The sequence below is a fragment of the Monodon monoceros genome, unplaced genomic scaffold (assembly GCF_005190385.1).
Source record: "Monodon monoceros isolate NGI ecotype Baffin Bay Population unplaced genomic scaffold, NGI_Narwhal_1 Super_Scaffold_22, whole genome shotgun sequence".
Classification (NCBI taxonomy): domain Eukaryota; kingdom Metazoa; phylum Chordata; class Mammalia; order Artiodactyla; family Monodontidae; genus Monodon; species Monodon monoceros.
The window spans coordinates 36,772,931-36,790,094 of record NW_021703779.1 but is presented as its reverse complement, the minus strand read 5'-3'; the positions used below and the strand labels follow the sequence as shown (position 1 = coordinate 36,790,094).

The 17,164-nt window shown below is 37.9% G+C and overlaps 1 protein-coding gene across 8 annotated transcripts in view; it reads left to right on the top strand.

Moving 5' to 3' along the window:
* CASK (calcium/calmodulin dependent serine protein kinase) overlaps nucleotides 1-17,164 on the top strand; it is a 386,526-nt gene that overhangs the window by 289,962 nt on the left and 79,400 nt on the right. For all 8 annotated transcript variants that reach the window (XM_029240361.1, XM_029240363.1, XM_029240356.1 and 5 more), the window contains exon 11: nucleotides 5,374-5,495. In XM_029240361.1, coding sequence (XP_029096194.1) covers nucleotides 5,374-5,495 — 122 coding nt within the window. The remainder of the gene's footprint in view (nucleotides 1-5,373; nucleotides 5,496-17,164) is intronic.

Here is a 17,164-nt window from a genome sequence, read left to right as displayed (position 1 = left end):
AAATGCAGCCTGGAATACAAAAGTGAATAGAATACCTACAGTCCTGCCATTAGATAAATTGCCCTCTGAGGTGAACTTATGTACTATTGTTTGTTTGTTTTTTAAGATAGTTACAAGTTTATTCAGCGGTTTTATAGAGAAAAACATCCTTTTCAGATTTTGAGGAAAGTCAATAGCTCTTTCAGATATGACAGTATTGATCAGCAAAATAAATACTAGTAACAGCTTAAGAGCTTGTGTGTGTTGTGTTGTTGTGTTGTGTTGTATTAATTATTACTACTGCCTCTGTGTTTAAAACAATAGCAATGGAAAAGCCCCAGAAATGTCTTTGTGTACATTTATATTTTATAATGAACTGAAAAATTATGAGATTTTTACATGGGCTGGGTGTTGAACTGCAGATATCAATCGTACGCATCTGTGAGATATATGGTTCTGCTGGTCATACTCAAAGAAATAACGAAACTTAGAAGAGGTGTCAGTAGGAAGTGTTAAAATGATCAAGGGTAAAGAAAGATTTTGAGGTTAGACCAAATATATATGTTTATTCAATATGAAAAGACAAAGGAGAAATTGAATAAAAACTATAATTTTCCTAGCTAATTCCAGAAACTTTAAATTAGGGGCACTTTTCAGAGCTTGAAATAGGCAACTTGAGTACACCTGTGCAAATGCTTCCTTTCACGATTGAAAACCTACAAAGTTAATCACATTTGGGTACAAGATAAGACTATAAATCAGTTCAAAAAAGGTGACAGATCCAAGGAAATTAAATAGACCTGTTGACCTGGTGGGTCTTGCCTACTAGAGACACAGGCAATAGATGCCTTTGTGCTTTCCAGCAAAGCATCCGCTGGGTCTGCCAGAGCACATTGGAAACCTAGGTGGAGGTGTTGAGTTCCTGCTCATCCACCTCTTCTCTGAGACTGTCCCAGCTCCTCCCTGGGCAGCCCTATTTCTGTACCACTTTATTTTTTATCTCTTCTCTATTGTTTCCTTCAGGGTATAGTATGCCTACTTCCCACACCAGCCTGAGAGCCCCTTCCTTGAGACCAGGGATCATACCTGTTTTCCCTGAACCCCCTGCCTCACACCTGGCAAAAAGCAGGAACATTTGGTAAAGGTTTTTTGGTTATTGTCTGACCCAGTAGGGTTCAGGTTCTTTTCTAACCTCCATATCCATGCATAAACCACACGTCACTTCTTGTTGAAGGCTCCCCCTATGTTTCCTAGTGCGGCCAGTTACTGTAGTAAGTCAAGAAGAGCATACACTTTGGATCCAGACACACTGGGGTTGAGTCCTGGCTGTACCACTTCTAGCTGTGACCTTCCTTGACCTCTCTGAACCTCAGTTCCCTATCTGGAAAGGTCAGGTACTATATTTACCTTACTGTGTTGTCCTGGGGATGTGCCTGACACATAACAAACACTTACTAATTGGGAGCTGCTATTGTTGTTTCTTTGGTACTTAATTAATTCAAGGCATAGTTTGTGGATGTAATAAAATGGATCAAATATACACCTGCCTTAAGGACCTCACAGCACAGAAACGAAGAGTGAGCAAACGCAAATGTAGGGTAGTGCTGGTAGGACAGGAATTGCACAGAGCTTTGGGAGTTCACAGACCAACAAATGATACGCCCCTGATCAGGGACAGCCAAAATTCCTTCCCAGTGGTTAGACTTTCCATCTTAGTATTCGCTAGATACAAGGTTGTTTTATTTTAATCTTATGGTATTAATAAACTACTACCTAGATTATATATCAGCATAAGCAGTGCTGGATAGAGACAATACAAGCTAGGTAAGATTACTGAGTGAAAATGATCATTAGCTTTCTGTGCTATCTGTTGAATTTTTTTAATATACAAAAAAAACCCATATTTCATTAGTATTTTTGTTGTTGCAGTTAATCCAGAAGCTTAGAACTAGCTTTACTAACTTTATAAACCTGGCATCATTTAATTCTCCTGTTGATGATGTGCTGGGGTCAGGGGCTCAGTGGGATATTTGGGACTAATATCTTTACATCATCTCTTGCTTTCCAAGGCTTTCAATAAGGGACGAGAGAGCTGACTTTTAACTAATTTCCAGATTTTTTTTCCTATTCAGAACAAAGTAAAAGTCCTGAGAAGAGCAGGTAGAAGGAAGTGGATTAGGTTAATACATTTTCAGGAATAGCAGGGGAAATGAGGACTGGTTTCTGCCTTGTACCTTTTTTATTCTGCTTAGTACCCACTTAATATTTTCAACGAAAGAATACCAATAGCCTGGTATGTGTAATTATTCAAAATTTAAAAGTATCCACAGTCCCATCAACAGATGAATGATCAAATTGTGGTACATCCCCACAATGTTCATTGCAGCTCTATTTACAATAGCCAGGACATGGAAGCAACCTAAGTGTCCATCAACAGATGAATGGATAAAGAAGATGTGGCACATATATACAATGGAATATTACTCAGCCATAAAAAGAAATGAAATTGAGTTACTTGTAGTGAGGTGGATGGACCTAGAGACTGTCATACAGAGTGAAGTAAGTCAGAGAAAAACAAATACTGTATGCTAACACATATATATGGAATCAGAAAAAAAAAAAGGTTCTGAAGAACCTAGGGGCAGGACAGAAATAAAGACGCAAACGTAGAGAATGGACTTGAGGACACCGGGAGGGGGAAGGGTAAGCTGGGATGAAGTGAGAGAGTGGCATGGACATATATACACTATCGAATGTAAAATAGATAGCTAGTGGGAAGCAGCCACATAGCGCAGGGAGATCAGCTCAGTGCTTTGTGACCACCAAGAGGGGTGGGTTGGGGAGGGTGGGAGGGAGACGCAAGAGGGAGGGGATATGGGGATATATGTATACGTATAGCTGATTCACTTTGTTATACAGCAGAAACTAACACACCATTGTAAAGCAATTATACTCCAATAAAGATCTTAAAAAAATAAATAAAATAAAATACCCTTTTCCAAAGGGGGGGGGAATTGGGGGGGGGGGGGAAGTTGTGGTACCTCCCTGCCATGGAATACTACCCAAGAATACAAAGGATTAAACTATTGATACATGCAACAACCTCGATGAATCTCCAGAGAATTAATGCTGAGTCAAAAAAGCCAGTCCCCAAAGGTTACATACTGTATCGTCTCATTTATATAGCATCCTTGAAATGACAAATTTATAGAAATGGAGAACAGGTTAGTAGTTGCCAGGGGTTAGGAGGGGGAAGGGCAGGGGGGAAATTATTGCACTTATAAAAGGGCAACATGAAGGATCCTTGTGGTGATGGAAATATTCTGTAGCTTGACTATATCAATGTCAATATCCTGGTTATGACATATGAGAGTTTTACAAGATGTTACCATTGGGGGGAAGTGGGTGAGGGGTACATGAGCTCTTTCTGTACTATTTCTTACAACTGCATGTTAATCTACAATTATCTCAAAATAAAATCAAATTTTTAAAAAATTAGCTACAGTAATTTCCATGTGGATAACCACTTGATGTGTGTCTTAAGCCCCAGATTTTTAACATAATTAAATACTGCAAAAAGCAGTTGCTTATATAGCAGCTTTTTTTTTCCATTGTAGAAACCTTGGAACATATGGACAAAAACAGAATGAAGTATAAATAGGAAAATAAACATAACTACTATTACCTTTTTGGTATTTTTCATTCTGTTGGGGTTTTTTCTGAATTTGTAAATATATTTTTTCACTTATAATTGGGGATATATAGTTTATGAGGTTTTGCAGTCTGCTTTCTTGAATTTTCCATCATGCAGATTTCTCTGTCTTTAAAATTCTTCAAAAACAATTTTCATGTGGCTATATATTCCCTTATATGGATGTTCTATAATTTATGTAATCATTCCCTAATTATTAGATATTTGTCCATTTTATATGATCGATATCCTTACACATAAAGCTTTTTCTACATTTCCTATTTTTTCCTTAATGTAGGTTTTTGTAAATGGAATTACTGAATCAAAGTGCATGAGCATTTTTAAGGCTCTTTGATATAAATTACCAGATTGCTTTCTGGAAAAGTGGTACTAATTTACATTGTCACCAATAAGTGCATGTGAATGGATGAGGTCCAAGACCAAAAGTAGCTAGAAACAGCATAGAGTTCCAGAACAGAAAGATTCAAGATTTTTATCTTTATGTAAAGCAAAGTTTCTCTACTTCAGCACTATTGACATTTTGGGCTACATAATTCATTCTTGTTGGGGAGCCATCTTGGGCATTGGAGGATGTTTAATAGCATCCCAGGCCTCTACCCACTAGATGACAGTAGCACAACCTATCTCCTCACTCCAACCACCACCACAGTTGTGACAACCAAAAGTGTCTCCAGACATTGCCAAATGTCCCCCTGAGGGGCAATATTGCTTCTGGTTGAAAACTATGAATCTAAGAGTTACATGTGCAGTGAGGCACTTATCGTTAGAATGTCTCTGACACTGTGTACACTAACGTTCTGAAGCGTAGCCTCTCAGGGTGCTTTTCTTTCTCTGAAGTGTGTATGTGCATGTTGTCTGCAAAGTAAAATTGGCTAATCACTTCTTTAAGGCTAAGTGACTTTGTTACTGCTCGGTGTGTATTTCTCCCTGCTGCTACCTCTCTGGATTCCTGGTTATTAGAGGAAATTTAAAGAAAGTGACCACACTGCCCTTCAAAAATGATTTCCCCTAGTACCTAATATGGTATTTGAAAGTGTCAGTCAGTATACCTGCCCTTTGTCTTTGTCCTTTGAATAAAAAGGGCCCCAATAGACTAAGAACAACTTGGTTCCCTTGACTTTGTATGTAAAGGAAGGAGAAAGAGTGGAGTGGGATTTTTGCTAACTTAAGTTTGAGCCTTAAAAATCATAAGAAACCTGTTTTACACAGCAGGAGCTCCTAGTTGAAGGTTTGTCCCTCAGATCTACAGCCAACCCCTTACCTTCCATTCTTGATGGAATGCACCTGTGTGAAATGGCCACCTATGTTACTTCTGTAATATTTCAAAACATCATGGGGTCACTGGAACCCACACTCTGTTTCTGATGTATTGATATAACGTTCTGCACCCAGATCTTCTAGTAGCTCAGTTATAGTTGATGAATTTCCTTAATTCAAGTAAGACAAGATTCAATTTACTTTGAAAAATGAGGAACACACAAATACGTCGTTAAGAACATAAACTCACTGCAAATACTCTATCCTTAAGTGATATGAAATGCATTTAAGTCTATTTTTCAGTAAAGACCTGAACCTTTGAAGTTCTGTCTGTTAGCCCGCAGTTCTGAGGTGTAACATTTAGCTTATGAAGGTTAGTTTGACATTGACTTTCTCTACTGGCTGTTTCTGTTTGTTTCCCTTAGGAGCAGTCTCACAGGTGCTGGACAGCCTGGAAGAAATTCATGCACTTACAGACTGCAGTGAAAAGGACTTAGATTTCCTACACAGTGTTTTCCAGGATCAGCATCTTCACACACTACTAGATGTAAGTCTTTCGTTTTATTAATTTTTTTGGGTAAGTTGAACATTTACCTTACCGTTTTACTTTACATGAATATCCAAATGTCCATCATAACAGTCCTTTTTCAGTTGCTTTCAGTCTGTGAGAAACGTGGGAAGTCATCCATCATAGATTCATAACTGAAATATAGTATCTTATATATGGTACAAATGCAGTATAGCCTAACAAGTCACAGTGGAAAAAGTTATATATTTTATATATGTGTTTCTATTAGAAGAATCCTTCCTGAATCTTAGCTGTGATTACCTTTTATTGCTTTTAAACATTGTTTTCAAACATTGCACCTCAAACATGAATATAGGAGAGAGAAAAGTAAGATATTGTGCAATGGACTGTATTCACATACACATTTCATACTTAACATTGCTGGTTTTCATAAACTCAGTGTCTTCTCCTTAAAACGTAAGAATGTATTCCATCATTAAATATGACAGGCTCCACTGACAGATAAAAGGAAAAGTCAGAAGCTGACAGTTCACATCTGCCTTCATTTCAGTTACATTTTAAGTAAAATACCTTTCTTATAGAACTTGGTTAACTTCAGCAGTGAAAACTTTCTTAGTGTACATATTAGTCTACTAGTACATATAAGTCTTTTTACAAGAAAAATCTTCCCTTAATAAGAGAATTATTTTGCTTTGGGATGTCTAGAACTTTTTGGTGCTCACTCTGATTAATCAACCATGTGACATGGATTAAACTAAAGCAAAATTTCCCAGAATGTGTTCTACAGAGCATTGCTCTGGGAGATAGTGGTGGGTCTTGCCATTCGAGAGGGGGGAGTAGATCTTAAATTTATTGGTTAAATTATTTAGTGACTATATAAGTTTGGAAAATGCTGCATTCTTTATTCCCTTTATACGGATTCACAATGGGTGTTAGTATATAGCAGCTCTAAGATGTCCTATAGCAAAGAAACCTTATTAACTCTAATAGCATTTCTCAAACTAATTTGGGCAGAGAACTTTTATTCACAATCCTGTCGAATTGGTAAGGACCAGTTTGGGAAAAGCTAAGCTAAGAGTGTCATAGTATGTTTCAACTTCACACTAAGTGCAGTCATAGGTATCTAACAGTTGCTTCTATCCATAGATTTGGTCAAATCAAATTAATTATTATTTTTTGATTAGTTAGGCTTTTTAAATAGTGTATGTATTAATTCAGGACTAACTGCTACAGCATGCAATCCTAAAATTTGAGTGGCTTACCGGAATAGAAGTTTATTTCTTGCTCACATCACAGTCCAATGCAGGTAGATGAGGAGGGGAGGAGCAGGAAGAGTCTCTTCCACAGAGGCATTCAGGGATCCAGGCTTCTTCCACTTTGTGATTCTGCCATCTCTCAAGGTTTTGGAATCTTCCACTGCATCCTTTGCATCCAGCCAGCAGATGAGAGAAAATGGAGAATTTTGCAGGGTCAAGGTTGGAAGTGGCCTGTATCACAGTTGTCCATATTCCATTGACAAGTACTAGTTACATGCTTACCTAGATGCAAGAGAACTGGGAAATAGTTTTTAAATGTACTAAGTGAAATAAGCCAGGTAGAGAAAGACAAATACTGCATGGTATCAATTATGTGTGTAATCTTAAAAAAAAGTCAAACTCATAGAAACAAAGTGGAATGATGGTTGCCCAGGCTGGGAGGTGGGGGAAATGGGGAGAAGTTGGTATTTATCTTATTTATAAGATAAATAAGGTCAGAGGATCTAATGTATAGCGTGGTGACTATAGTTAACACTGCATTTTATAATTGAAATTTGCTAAGAGAATAGAACTTAAGTATTCTCATCAATAAAAAGATAAATACGTGAAGTGATGGATGTGTTAATTAACTTGATTGTGAGAATCCTTTCACAATGTATACATTTATCAAATCATCATGTTGTACACTTTAAACATATTACAACTGTACTTGTCAATTATACTTCAGTAAAGATAAAAAATGTGCTCAGGAAGATAAGGAAATGGGTTTTCTCTTTAGTGTAATTTATCCTAAGTAATTTGAGGACATTTCAGATTAAGTTTATTTCAAGTAACTTGTTACTTTCCTTGGACACCAAAAAGCCCTTGAAATTCGTTCTGTTTTGTGGATAGCTCCTAACATTCCATTTTGTCCTCCTTCGTTGTCATCATTGTTATTGTGTTATTTGAATTAGAGTTTGACCTCTTTTCATGGCTATTTAAATATATATTCTTCTTTATCATTGTTTCATATGATGCAGAAAGGTTTTTTTTGTTTTTGTTTGGTTTTTTGGCCGTGCCACAACACGGCATGCGGGAGTTCCCCAGCCAGGGTTCGAACCCGCGCCCTCTACAGTGGAAGTGCGGCGTCTTAACCACTGGACTACCAGGGAAGTCCCAGATGCAGAAAGTTTTGACAATTGTGAATTTTCTGCAGAAGTCACAGCCTTTACTGGAACTAGTAAGTGGGATATTTGAAAGAAGCTGCAGCAGAGCATGGAGATTTGGTTTATTTCAGTGCAGTCAGTGGTTGTCATTGCTAAGATTTACTGGCCTTTAGATTAAGGACTTTTTGTCATTTAAAGGCTAAGAGTAGCCCAAATTAGTTTTCAAAGTTGGGTTTTTCTTACTTAATGTAACAAGGTATCTGAGCATACCAAGCTTGAGACTACGGGGGAAATGCAAGAACATTGCTAGCTTCTACAAGGAGGGGCAGATATTCAGACACAGACTGGACTTTGGAACTGAGCCAGGCTGCCAGACCTCACTGAAAATAATTATTTTGAATAACTGCTGCATTCTTGGGTAGACATTGTTACAACTTCAGAAGAGATTCATAGATTTTAGTGAGGAAAAACATGTTTAAAGTTCCTTTGGATTTTTATTAATTATATTTATATTCCTTTGTAATTTTTATTAATTACACTTAAAGAAGTGTCTGTAGTATCAGTATGTGCCCTGTCAATGCATCTCGATTTGAAAAGGAGTTGGTGGGCTGAAAATGAGTTGTGCCCAATAAAAAGACACCGTGTCTACAGAATTTTGCAGACAAGCACTACATGTGAAGCCCAGAACTCTCCTGAAATGACTGACTATGAGGCCGACCCTGGGCAGCGTTGGGATGCATTTGGTTCTGAAGATCCAAACTGAGCCATCCTTCAATGAAAGCTTAATTGTCATGAATGGAATAATGCCTTCATGATCTACAGCCCTTAAATATGTCTCATTAAGCTCTTGTTTCAGAGTTAACAGGCTACATTTCAATAATGTGATCAGTGAAGTGTTCAAATGGCTGCCATGTAGAGAAATCTAACTATTAAAAAAATGTTTCAATACTTCAGTACTTATGGTACGCATAAAAAAAAGGATCATGGTATGACCAACACTTGAGGGGAAGCTTTTCAAACTTTGACCGTTCATTCTTCTTTCTTCTAGTGTTGCATATCCCATGCTTGGATTTGGATTGTATTGTTTTGCAGAATCATTGTTATCCTTTTCAAGAATTCCAAGTAGTGACACCTAGTGGCCTAGTTTTGTGGACCATGGCTTGATTGTTACTTAATCCCACTGAGCCATTTCATGAAATATCTTTATTATATTTAAATAATTCCTATTAATTCAATAACACTAAAAATCATTGTTTGCAGCCGTCATTTTTCAGCTGACAAAAAGAAACAAGATTAAGTTCCTGAGGAAGATAAAAGATTATGTAGTGGGCTTCCCTGGTGGCGCAGTGGTTGAGGGTCTGCCTGCCGGTGCGGGGGGCACGGGTTCGTGCCCCGGTCCGGGAGGATCCCACATGCCACGGAGCAGCTGGGCCCATGAGCCATGGCCACTGAGCCTGCGTGTCCGGAGCCTGTGCTCTGCAGCGGGAGAGGCCACGGCAGTGAGGGGCCCGCGTACCGCAAAAAAAAAAAAAAAAAAAAAAAAAAGATTATGTAGTACTTTATTTTTTCTAGTCATGCCTTTAAAATAGTAACAAGCTCAAAATTCAAAGAAACGTTATTAGAGTTGGTTTGGAGGAAACAAAACATCTGTCATATTGAAAGAATTTACATTAAAACAAAGGAAATACTGTGGTTCCACTGAGGGAGGAAATGCTTTCTGATTTGAATTCTAGTAAAACGCATCTAGTATAATCTGTAGTTAGAAATAGTTCTAGAACGTCTAAATATTTGCTATTCAACCAGTTCTACCTGGCACACATATGCTGCTTCTCATTTTGTGGGGAGAAATAAACAGGCTTGAGGAAGAAGTGTGCTTGGTCCAGCTTGTTCCAATATGTCTACTTTCAAAAATTAAAAGCAGTGGTACAGTGATGGTCTGTATCTGAAATATATAGATCAATTTTAATAAAATACAATTTGGAGTGTGTTTACTGAAGCTGCCACAAACGGGTTGGCTTAAGATAAGAAATTATTCTCTTACAGTTCTGGAGGCTAGAAGTCTTAAATCAGGTGTCAGCAGAGCCATGCTCCCTCCAAGTCTCCAGGGAAGAATCCTTCCTTGCCTCTTCCAGCTCTGGTAGTTGCCTGCAGTCCTTGGTGTTCTTTGGCTTCATTACTCCAGTTTCTGACTCCATCTTCACATGGCATTCTCCTCTGTATGTGTGTGATTCTATTCAGTATGTCTTCACATGGCCTTCTTATAAGGACATTAGTCATTGGATTTAGGACCCGCTCTAATCCAGTATGACCTCATCTTAATTAATTACATCTGCAAAGAGCTGATTTCCAAATAAGGTCACATTCTGAGATTCCGGATCAACATGAATTTTGAGGGGACAATATTCAGCCCAGTACAGCATGGAAAACTAATTTTGCCCAGAATTGATTTTTCAAGTATGAGTGCAGATTACAAAAATCAAATCTAAAATAATGAAATGTTACCCTGTCGTTCATTAATTAGGCTTTCTTGGGAATTGGTGTTAAAGTGTAATTATGTCTTTTACTAATATTTTGAATCAGTTTTGGAACTTCCGTGTGATAACGTTGGATGGTGAGTTGATAGAGATGTTTTTGATGGGCTGAAAAATCAAGAGTTTTTTTCCAGATAAAAAGTGTTTTGCAAATGTTATTTGGTGGTGATTCTCAGTCTTATTAAGTTTTTGTAGAAATTTTCCTATTACAGAATTAATGTTTATTTTGTAAGTCAACAATGTTACAAAACATTGTTAAATTACACATGTGTTTCTCTCTGCCAAACTTTGACAGCTAAGTTTTAAACATTCACCCACCATCTGTCATACCTCTGAGCAGCTGTTAGCATTTGTTACAGACTGCTGTTTCCATGGTAAATGTGATGCCCCACTTAATTAAGATCATTTTTCTGAGAAGTCCTAAAAAACAATCGGTGATTAGATTAATAAAGCAAAAACTAACTGCAGTAGCAACTTAATTTAGCAGTTTTATATTAATTTATAAGCAATTTTATAATAGAATATTTTAAAATATTTCATTAGAAATAATTGATGTCCTTAATCCTCAATATTTTATATTATTGACATCTTTATTATGACTTTTCTGCTTTTTAGGGAGAGTTAGAGAGTTTTTCTATCTGACCTGGAGTTAACACTGGAAAACTACAACTCTTGATTTACTATTTTGCTTTTCTTAAGATGATATCAAATTAGTAGTCATATTTGGGAATAGCTTATTTTTAGAACTCAGAAGCTTCCTAAAAGGGAAAAAAATGAAACTTCTGCAATAATTTGATGTTTTTGAGCAATTCGGGGTCTGAGAAGTAAGCTGATACAGTGTTAAGTTTGGATGTTTAAATAGGTTACCAGTCAGGAAATGCCAAAGCTAAGTTATCCATGAATTTGTAGTCTGGTTGATTTGCACTTATATGTCTGGAATAATAAGGCCTATTTGAGGACCTTCAGAGGCTGAGCTACTCGTACCTTCTCAGGGTCCCATGTAGTCTTTTTTTTTTGTGAAGCTGGAAAAGATAGGAGTATTTTAATAGGCTTTTCCATTAATAGTGGGTATTCTTTTTTGTCACTACACCAAACCTTGTAGCATGATAGTTTCTTAAAGGTTATTTCCAATGTGGATTCTGAAACCATATCAATAAGCCTTTTGTACTCTGGTACATTAACATCCAGTATCTTGAATGGTGTATAACATTGTATTTATGTTTTCCAGATATTTGACAATGAGCGTATATTACTTTTATGGGGGACGGTGCTGATTACATTTTTAAATTTATATACAGTACAGTTCACTCTCTGGTGTACAGTTCTATTAGTGTTTACAAATGCATAAGAGTCATGTTACTGTTACCCCAATCAAGATACAAAACACATCTATCACAAACACCCTCTTTCCACAATTCCCTTGTGCTACTTCTTTCAGTTGCACTTTTTAAAACAATATTTATTTATTTATTTATGGCTGCATTGGGTCTTCATTGCTGTGTGCAGGCTTCCTCTAGTTACGGCGAGCAGGGGCTACTCTTTCTTGCAGTGCGCGGGATTCTCACTGCGGTGGCTTCTCTTTCCGCAGAGCAAAGGCTCTAGGCACGCAGGCTCAGTAGTTGTGGAGTGCAGGCTTAGTTGCTCCACGACATGTGGAATCTTCTCGGACCAGGGCTTGAACCCGTGTCCCCTGCATCGGCAGGCGGATTCTTAACCACTGGGCCACCAGGGAAGTCCTCAGTTGCACTTTTAAAATAAGTTCATTCAAAAGGCTAACCTCACAGCATATGCTGAGTCCTACCAGTTTTGCTTACGAAGTGTCATGTGTTCCATCCATGGCATTATCTTCCATCTGGGACCCACCCCTCACCTCCTTATGGAATAGGCTGCCATTCTCAGAGATGTGCAGAATGAAACTTTGTAATATATGTGTTTCATTGCTTAGCTAGGAGTGGGTAGGTAGTTGATCTGTGAATATAAAATTAAATTCTAAGAACAACTCCCCCACAAACAACTCTGAAGAAAAATTCTAACATATCCGTTGGTACTTCATCAGAAGAGAAATTTTAGATCTGAGGATTTGAGAAAGAAAATTAAGTCGTATCTTCAACTCAATTACTTTTTATTTTGACATCTTTATTGGAGTATAATTGCTTTACAATGGTGTGTTAGTTTCTGCTTTATAACAAAGTGAATCAGTTATACATATACATATGTTCCCATATCTCTTCCCTCTTGCATCTCGCTCCCTCCCACCCTCCCTATCCCACCCCTCTAGGTGGTCACAAAGCACCGAGATGATCTCCCTGTGCTATGCGGCTGCTTCCCACTAGCTATCTGTTTTACGTTTGATAGTGTATACATGTCCATGCCACTCTCTCACTTTGTCACAGCTTACCCTTCCGCCTCCCCATATCCTCAAGTCCATTCTCTAGTAGGTCTGTGTCTTTATTCCCATCTTGCCCCTAGGTTCTTCATGACCATTTTTTCCCCTTAGATTCCATATATATGTGTTAGCATACGGTATTTCTTTTTCTCTTTCTGACTTACTTCACTCTGTATGACAGACTCTAGGTCCATCCACCTCACTACAAATAACTCAATTTCGTTTCTTTTTATGGCTGAGTAATATTCCATTGTATATATGTGCCACATCTTCTTTATCCATTCATCTGTCGATGGACACCTAGGTTGCTTCCATGTCCTGGCTATTGTAAATAGACCTGCAATGAACATTTTGCTAAATGACTCTTTTTGAATTATGGTTTTCTCAGGGTATATGCCCAGTAGTGGGATTTCTGGGTCGTATGGTAGTTCTATTTTTAGTTTTTTAAGGAACCTCCATACTGTTCTCCATAGTGGCTGTATCAATTTACATTCCCACCAACAGTGCAAGAGGGTTCCCTTTTCTCCACACCCTCTCCAGCATTTATTGTTTGTAGATTTTTGGATGATGGCCATTCTGACCTGTGTGAGATGATATCTCATTGTAGTTTTGATTTGCATTTCTCTAATGATTAATGATGTTGAGCCTCCTTTCATGTGCCTCTTGGCCATCTCTATGTATTCTTTGGTGAGATGTCTATTTAGGTCTTCTGCCCATTTTGGGATTGGGTTGTTTGTTTTTTTGATGTTGAGCTGCATGAGCTGCCTGTAAATTCTGGAGATTAATCCTTTGTCAGTTGCTTCATTTGCAAATATTTTCTCCCATTCTGAGGGTTGTCTTTTGGTCTTGTTTCCTTTGCTGTGCAAAAGCTTTGAAGTTTCATTAGGTCCCATTTGTTTATTTTTGTTATTTCCATTTCTCTAGGAGGTGGGTCAAAAAGGATCTTGCTCTGATTTATGTCATAGAGTGTTCTGCCTATGTTTTCCTCTAAGAGTTTGATAGTGTTTGGCCTTACGTTTAGGTCTTTAATCCATTTTGAGCTTATTTTTGTGTATGGTGTTAGGGAGTGTTCTAATTTCATTCTTTTATATGTTGATTTCCAGTTTTCCCAGCACCACTTATTGAAGAGGCTGTCTTTTCTCCACTGTATATTCTTGCCTCCTTTATCAAAGATAAGGTGACCATATGTGCGTGGGTTTATCTCTGGGCTTTCTATCCTGTTCCATTGACCTATATTTCTGTTTTTGTGCCAGTACCATAGTGTCTTGATTACTGTAGCCTTGTAGTATAGTCTGAAGTCAGGGAGCCTGATTCCTCCAGCTCCGTTTTTCTTTCTCAAGATTGTTTTGGCTGTTCGGGGTCTTTTGTGTTTCCATACAAATTGTGAAATTTTTTGTTCTAGTTCTGTGAAAAATGCCAGTGGTAGTTTGATAGGGATTGCATTGAATCTGTAGATTGCTTTGGGTAGTAGAGTCATTTTCACAATGTTGATTCTTCCAATCCAAGAACATGGCATATCTCTCCCATCTATTTTTTTTTTTTTTGCGGTACACGAGCCTCTCACTGTTGTGGCCTCTCCCGTTGCAGAGCACAGGCTCCGGATGCGCAGGTTCAGCGGCCATGGCTCATGGGCCCAGCCGCTCTGCGGCATGTGGGATCTTCCCGGACCGGGGCACGAACCCGTGTCCCCTGCATCGGCAGGCGGACTCTCAACCACTGCGCCACCAGGGAAGCCCTCTCCATCTTTTTTTATCATCTTTAATTTCTTTCATCAGTGTCTTATAATTTTCTCCATACAGGTCTTTTGTCTCCTTAGATAGGTTTATTCCTAGATATTTTTTTGTTGTTGTTGCAATGGTAAATGAGAGTGTTTTCTTAATTTCACTTTCAGATTTTTCATCATTAGTGTATAGGAATGCAAGAGATTTCTGTGCATTAATTTTGTATCCTGCTACTTTACCAAATTCATTGATTAGCTCTAGTAGTTTTCTGGTAGCATCTTTAGGATTCTCTATGTATAGGATCATGTCATCTGCAAACAGTGACAGCTTTACTTCTTTTCCGATTTGGATTCCTTTTATTTCTTTTTCTTCTCTGATTGCTGTGGCTAAAACTTCCAAAACTATGTTGAATAAGAGTGGTGAGAGTGGGCAACCTTGTCTTGTTCCTGATCTTAGTGGAAATGGTTTCAGTTTTTCACCATTGAGGATGATGTTGGCTGTGGGTTTGTCATATATGGCCTTTATTATATTGAGGAAAGTTCTCTCTATGCCTACTTTCTGGATGGTTTATCATAAATGGGTGTTGAATTTTGTCGTAAGCTTTCTCTGCATCTATTGACCATGTAGTCTTAAAGAGTGAACTTCAGCAAATATGAAACCATCTGGGTAGTAGGGCAGTGGTGGTGGCCCTTGTGCTACCTGCCTCCTGGGGCTGGAGATTGAAGTACCCTGAAGCTTGCTTTGGATATGGGGGTCTCTCATTCCACTGTTTCTAACTGGATGGGCAAAAACTCCCATGTCTGTTTCCATCAGAGTATCGAAGTATTAGTGTCAATAGGAAAGTATCACATGAAACAAAATTCCTGAAATAAAGAGAGCTAGAAATATTATATGTCCTAAATATCTTCAAAGTAGTTTTTCTTCATTCTTAATGTAAATATCAATAAACTTAAAGGAAAAAAATAAGCTACTAAGAATATGGTCATTTGTTACGCAGCAATAGAAAAGTAATATAACTAGAAACAAAGCAAGGATTGTCCACTATTACCACTTCTATTCAACATTGTTATGGAGGTTCTGGCCAGTGCAGTAAAGCAAGAAAAAGAAATTCAAGGCATGCAGATTGGAAAAGAAGAAGTAAAACCATATTCTCACAGAGATATAGTCTTGCATGTAAAAAATCCTAAGGACACTACAAAAAAATCTACTAGAACTAATAGGCAAGTTTAGCAAGATTGCAGGATACCAGATCAACATACAAAAATTAACTGTACTTTTATATATAAGCAATGAATAATGTGAAAATAAAATTTTAAAAATATTCACAATACCATTGAAAAGGATAAAATAGTTAATTAAACAAAAGAAGTATAGGACTCATACATTGAAAACTACAACTGTTGCTGAAAGAAAGTAAGGAAGATCTAAATAAAAGGAGAGAGATAAAATGTTGGATTGGAGGATTCAGTATTGTTAAGATCGAAGTTTTCTTCATATTGAGCTATAGATTCAATGCAGTCCTTATCAGCATCCCAGCAGAATTTTTTTAATAGAAGTTGACAGTCTGATCCTACAATTTATATGGAAATGCCATAAACAATTTTGTAACAAGAACAAAACTAGAGAACTGACTTCAAAGCTTGTTTTAAAGCTACAGTAATGAAAATAGTATGGTATTGGTGTAAGGATAGACATAAGCATCATAGCATTCAGAAATAAACCCTCATTCATGGCCAGCTGATTTTCAACAAAGGTGCCAGGGCAATTCAGTGGGGAGGGGATAGTGCTTTTTTTAAACGTGGTGCAGGAACAATTGGTTATCCATATGCAAAGAAATAAACTTAGACCCTTACTTCACACCATTACACAAAGATTTCCACAAGATGGAAATTGTAAGCCTAAAACTATAAAATTTTTAGAAGAAAATGTAAGGAGTAAATCTTCATTACCTTGGGTTAAGCAAAGCGTTCTAAGATACAACACAAGAGAACTCTTGAGGATGAAGAAAATATTCTAAAACTGGATTGAGGAGATGGTTGTACAGCTGTTATGAATTTACTGAAAGTCATCAAACTGTACACTTACAATGTGCAGACTGTACAGTTTATAAATGATACTCAGTAAGGCTTTTAAAAGTTAAAAAATGAGGGCTTCCCTGGAGGCGCAGTGGTTGAGAGTCTGCCTGCCGATGCAGGGGACATGGGTTCGTGCCCCGGTCCGGGAAGATCCCACATGCCGCGGAGCGGCTAGGCCCATGAGCCATGGCCGCTGAGCCTGCGCGTCTGGAGCCTGTGCTCCACAATGGGAGAGGCCACAACACTGAGAGGCCAGAGTACCGCAAAAAAAAAAAAAAAAAAAGTTAAAAAATGAGAAGTAATGTATTTTTATTTTAAAAAAATTTTTTTGCATTATTTTAAGGTAAAGCACTGTTGGAAGTTCCTTCCATGTGCTATGGGTTATAGTATACTGTGGATCATCCCAAAATATCATTTGTATGACACTATGACAGCAGTTTCCAGTGTCTCCTGGCATTGTCCCTGTGTCCTAACACCAGTCTAGCAAAGCCAAGCTGCCTACTCTCTGCAGTGCCCAAAGCCCACTGAAGGGATCATCCCAGTAGATTTCACAGCATCATTACACTGATTTCC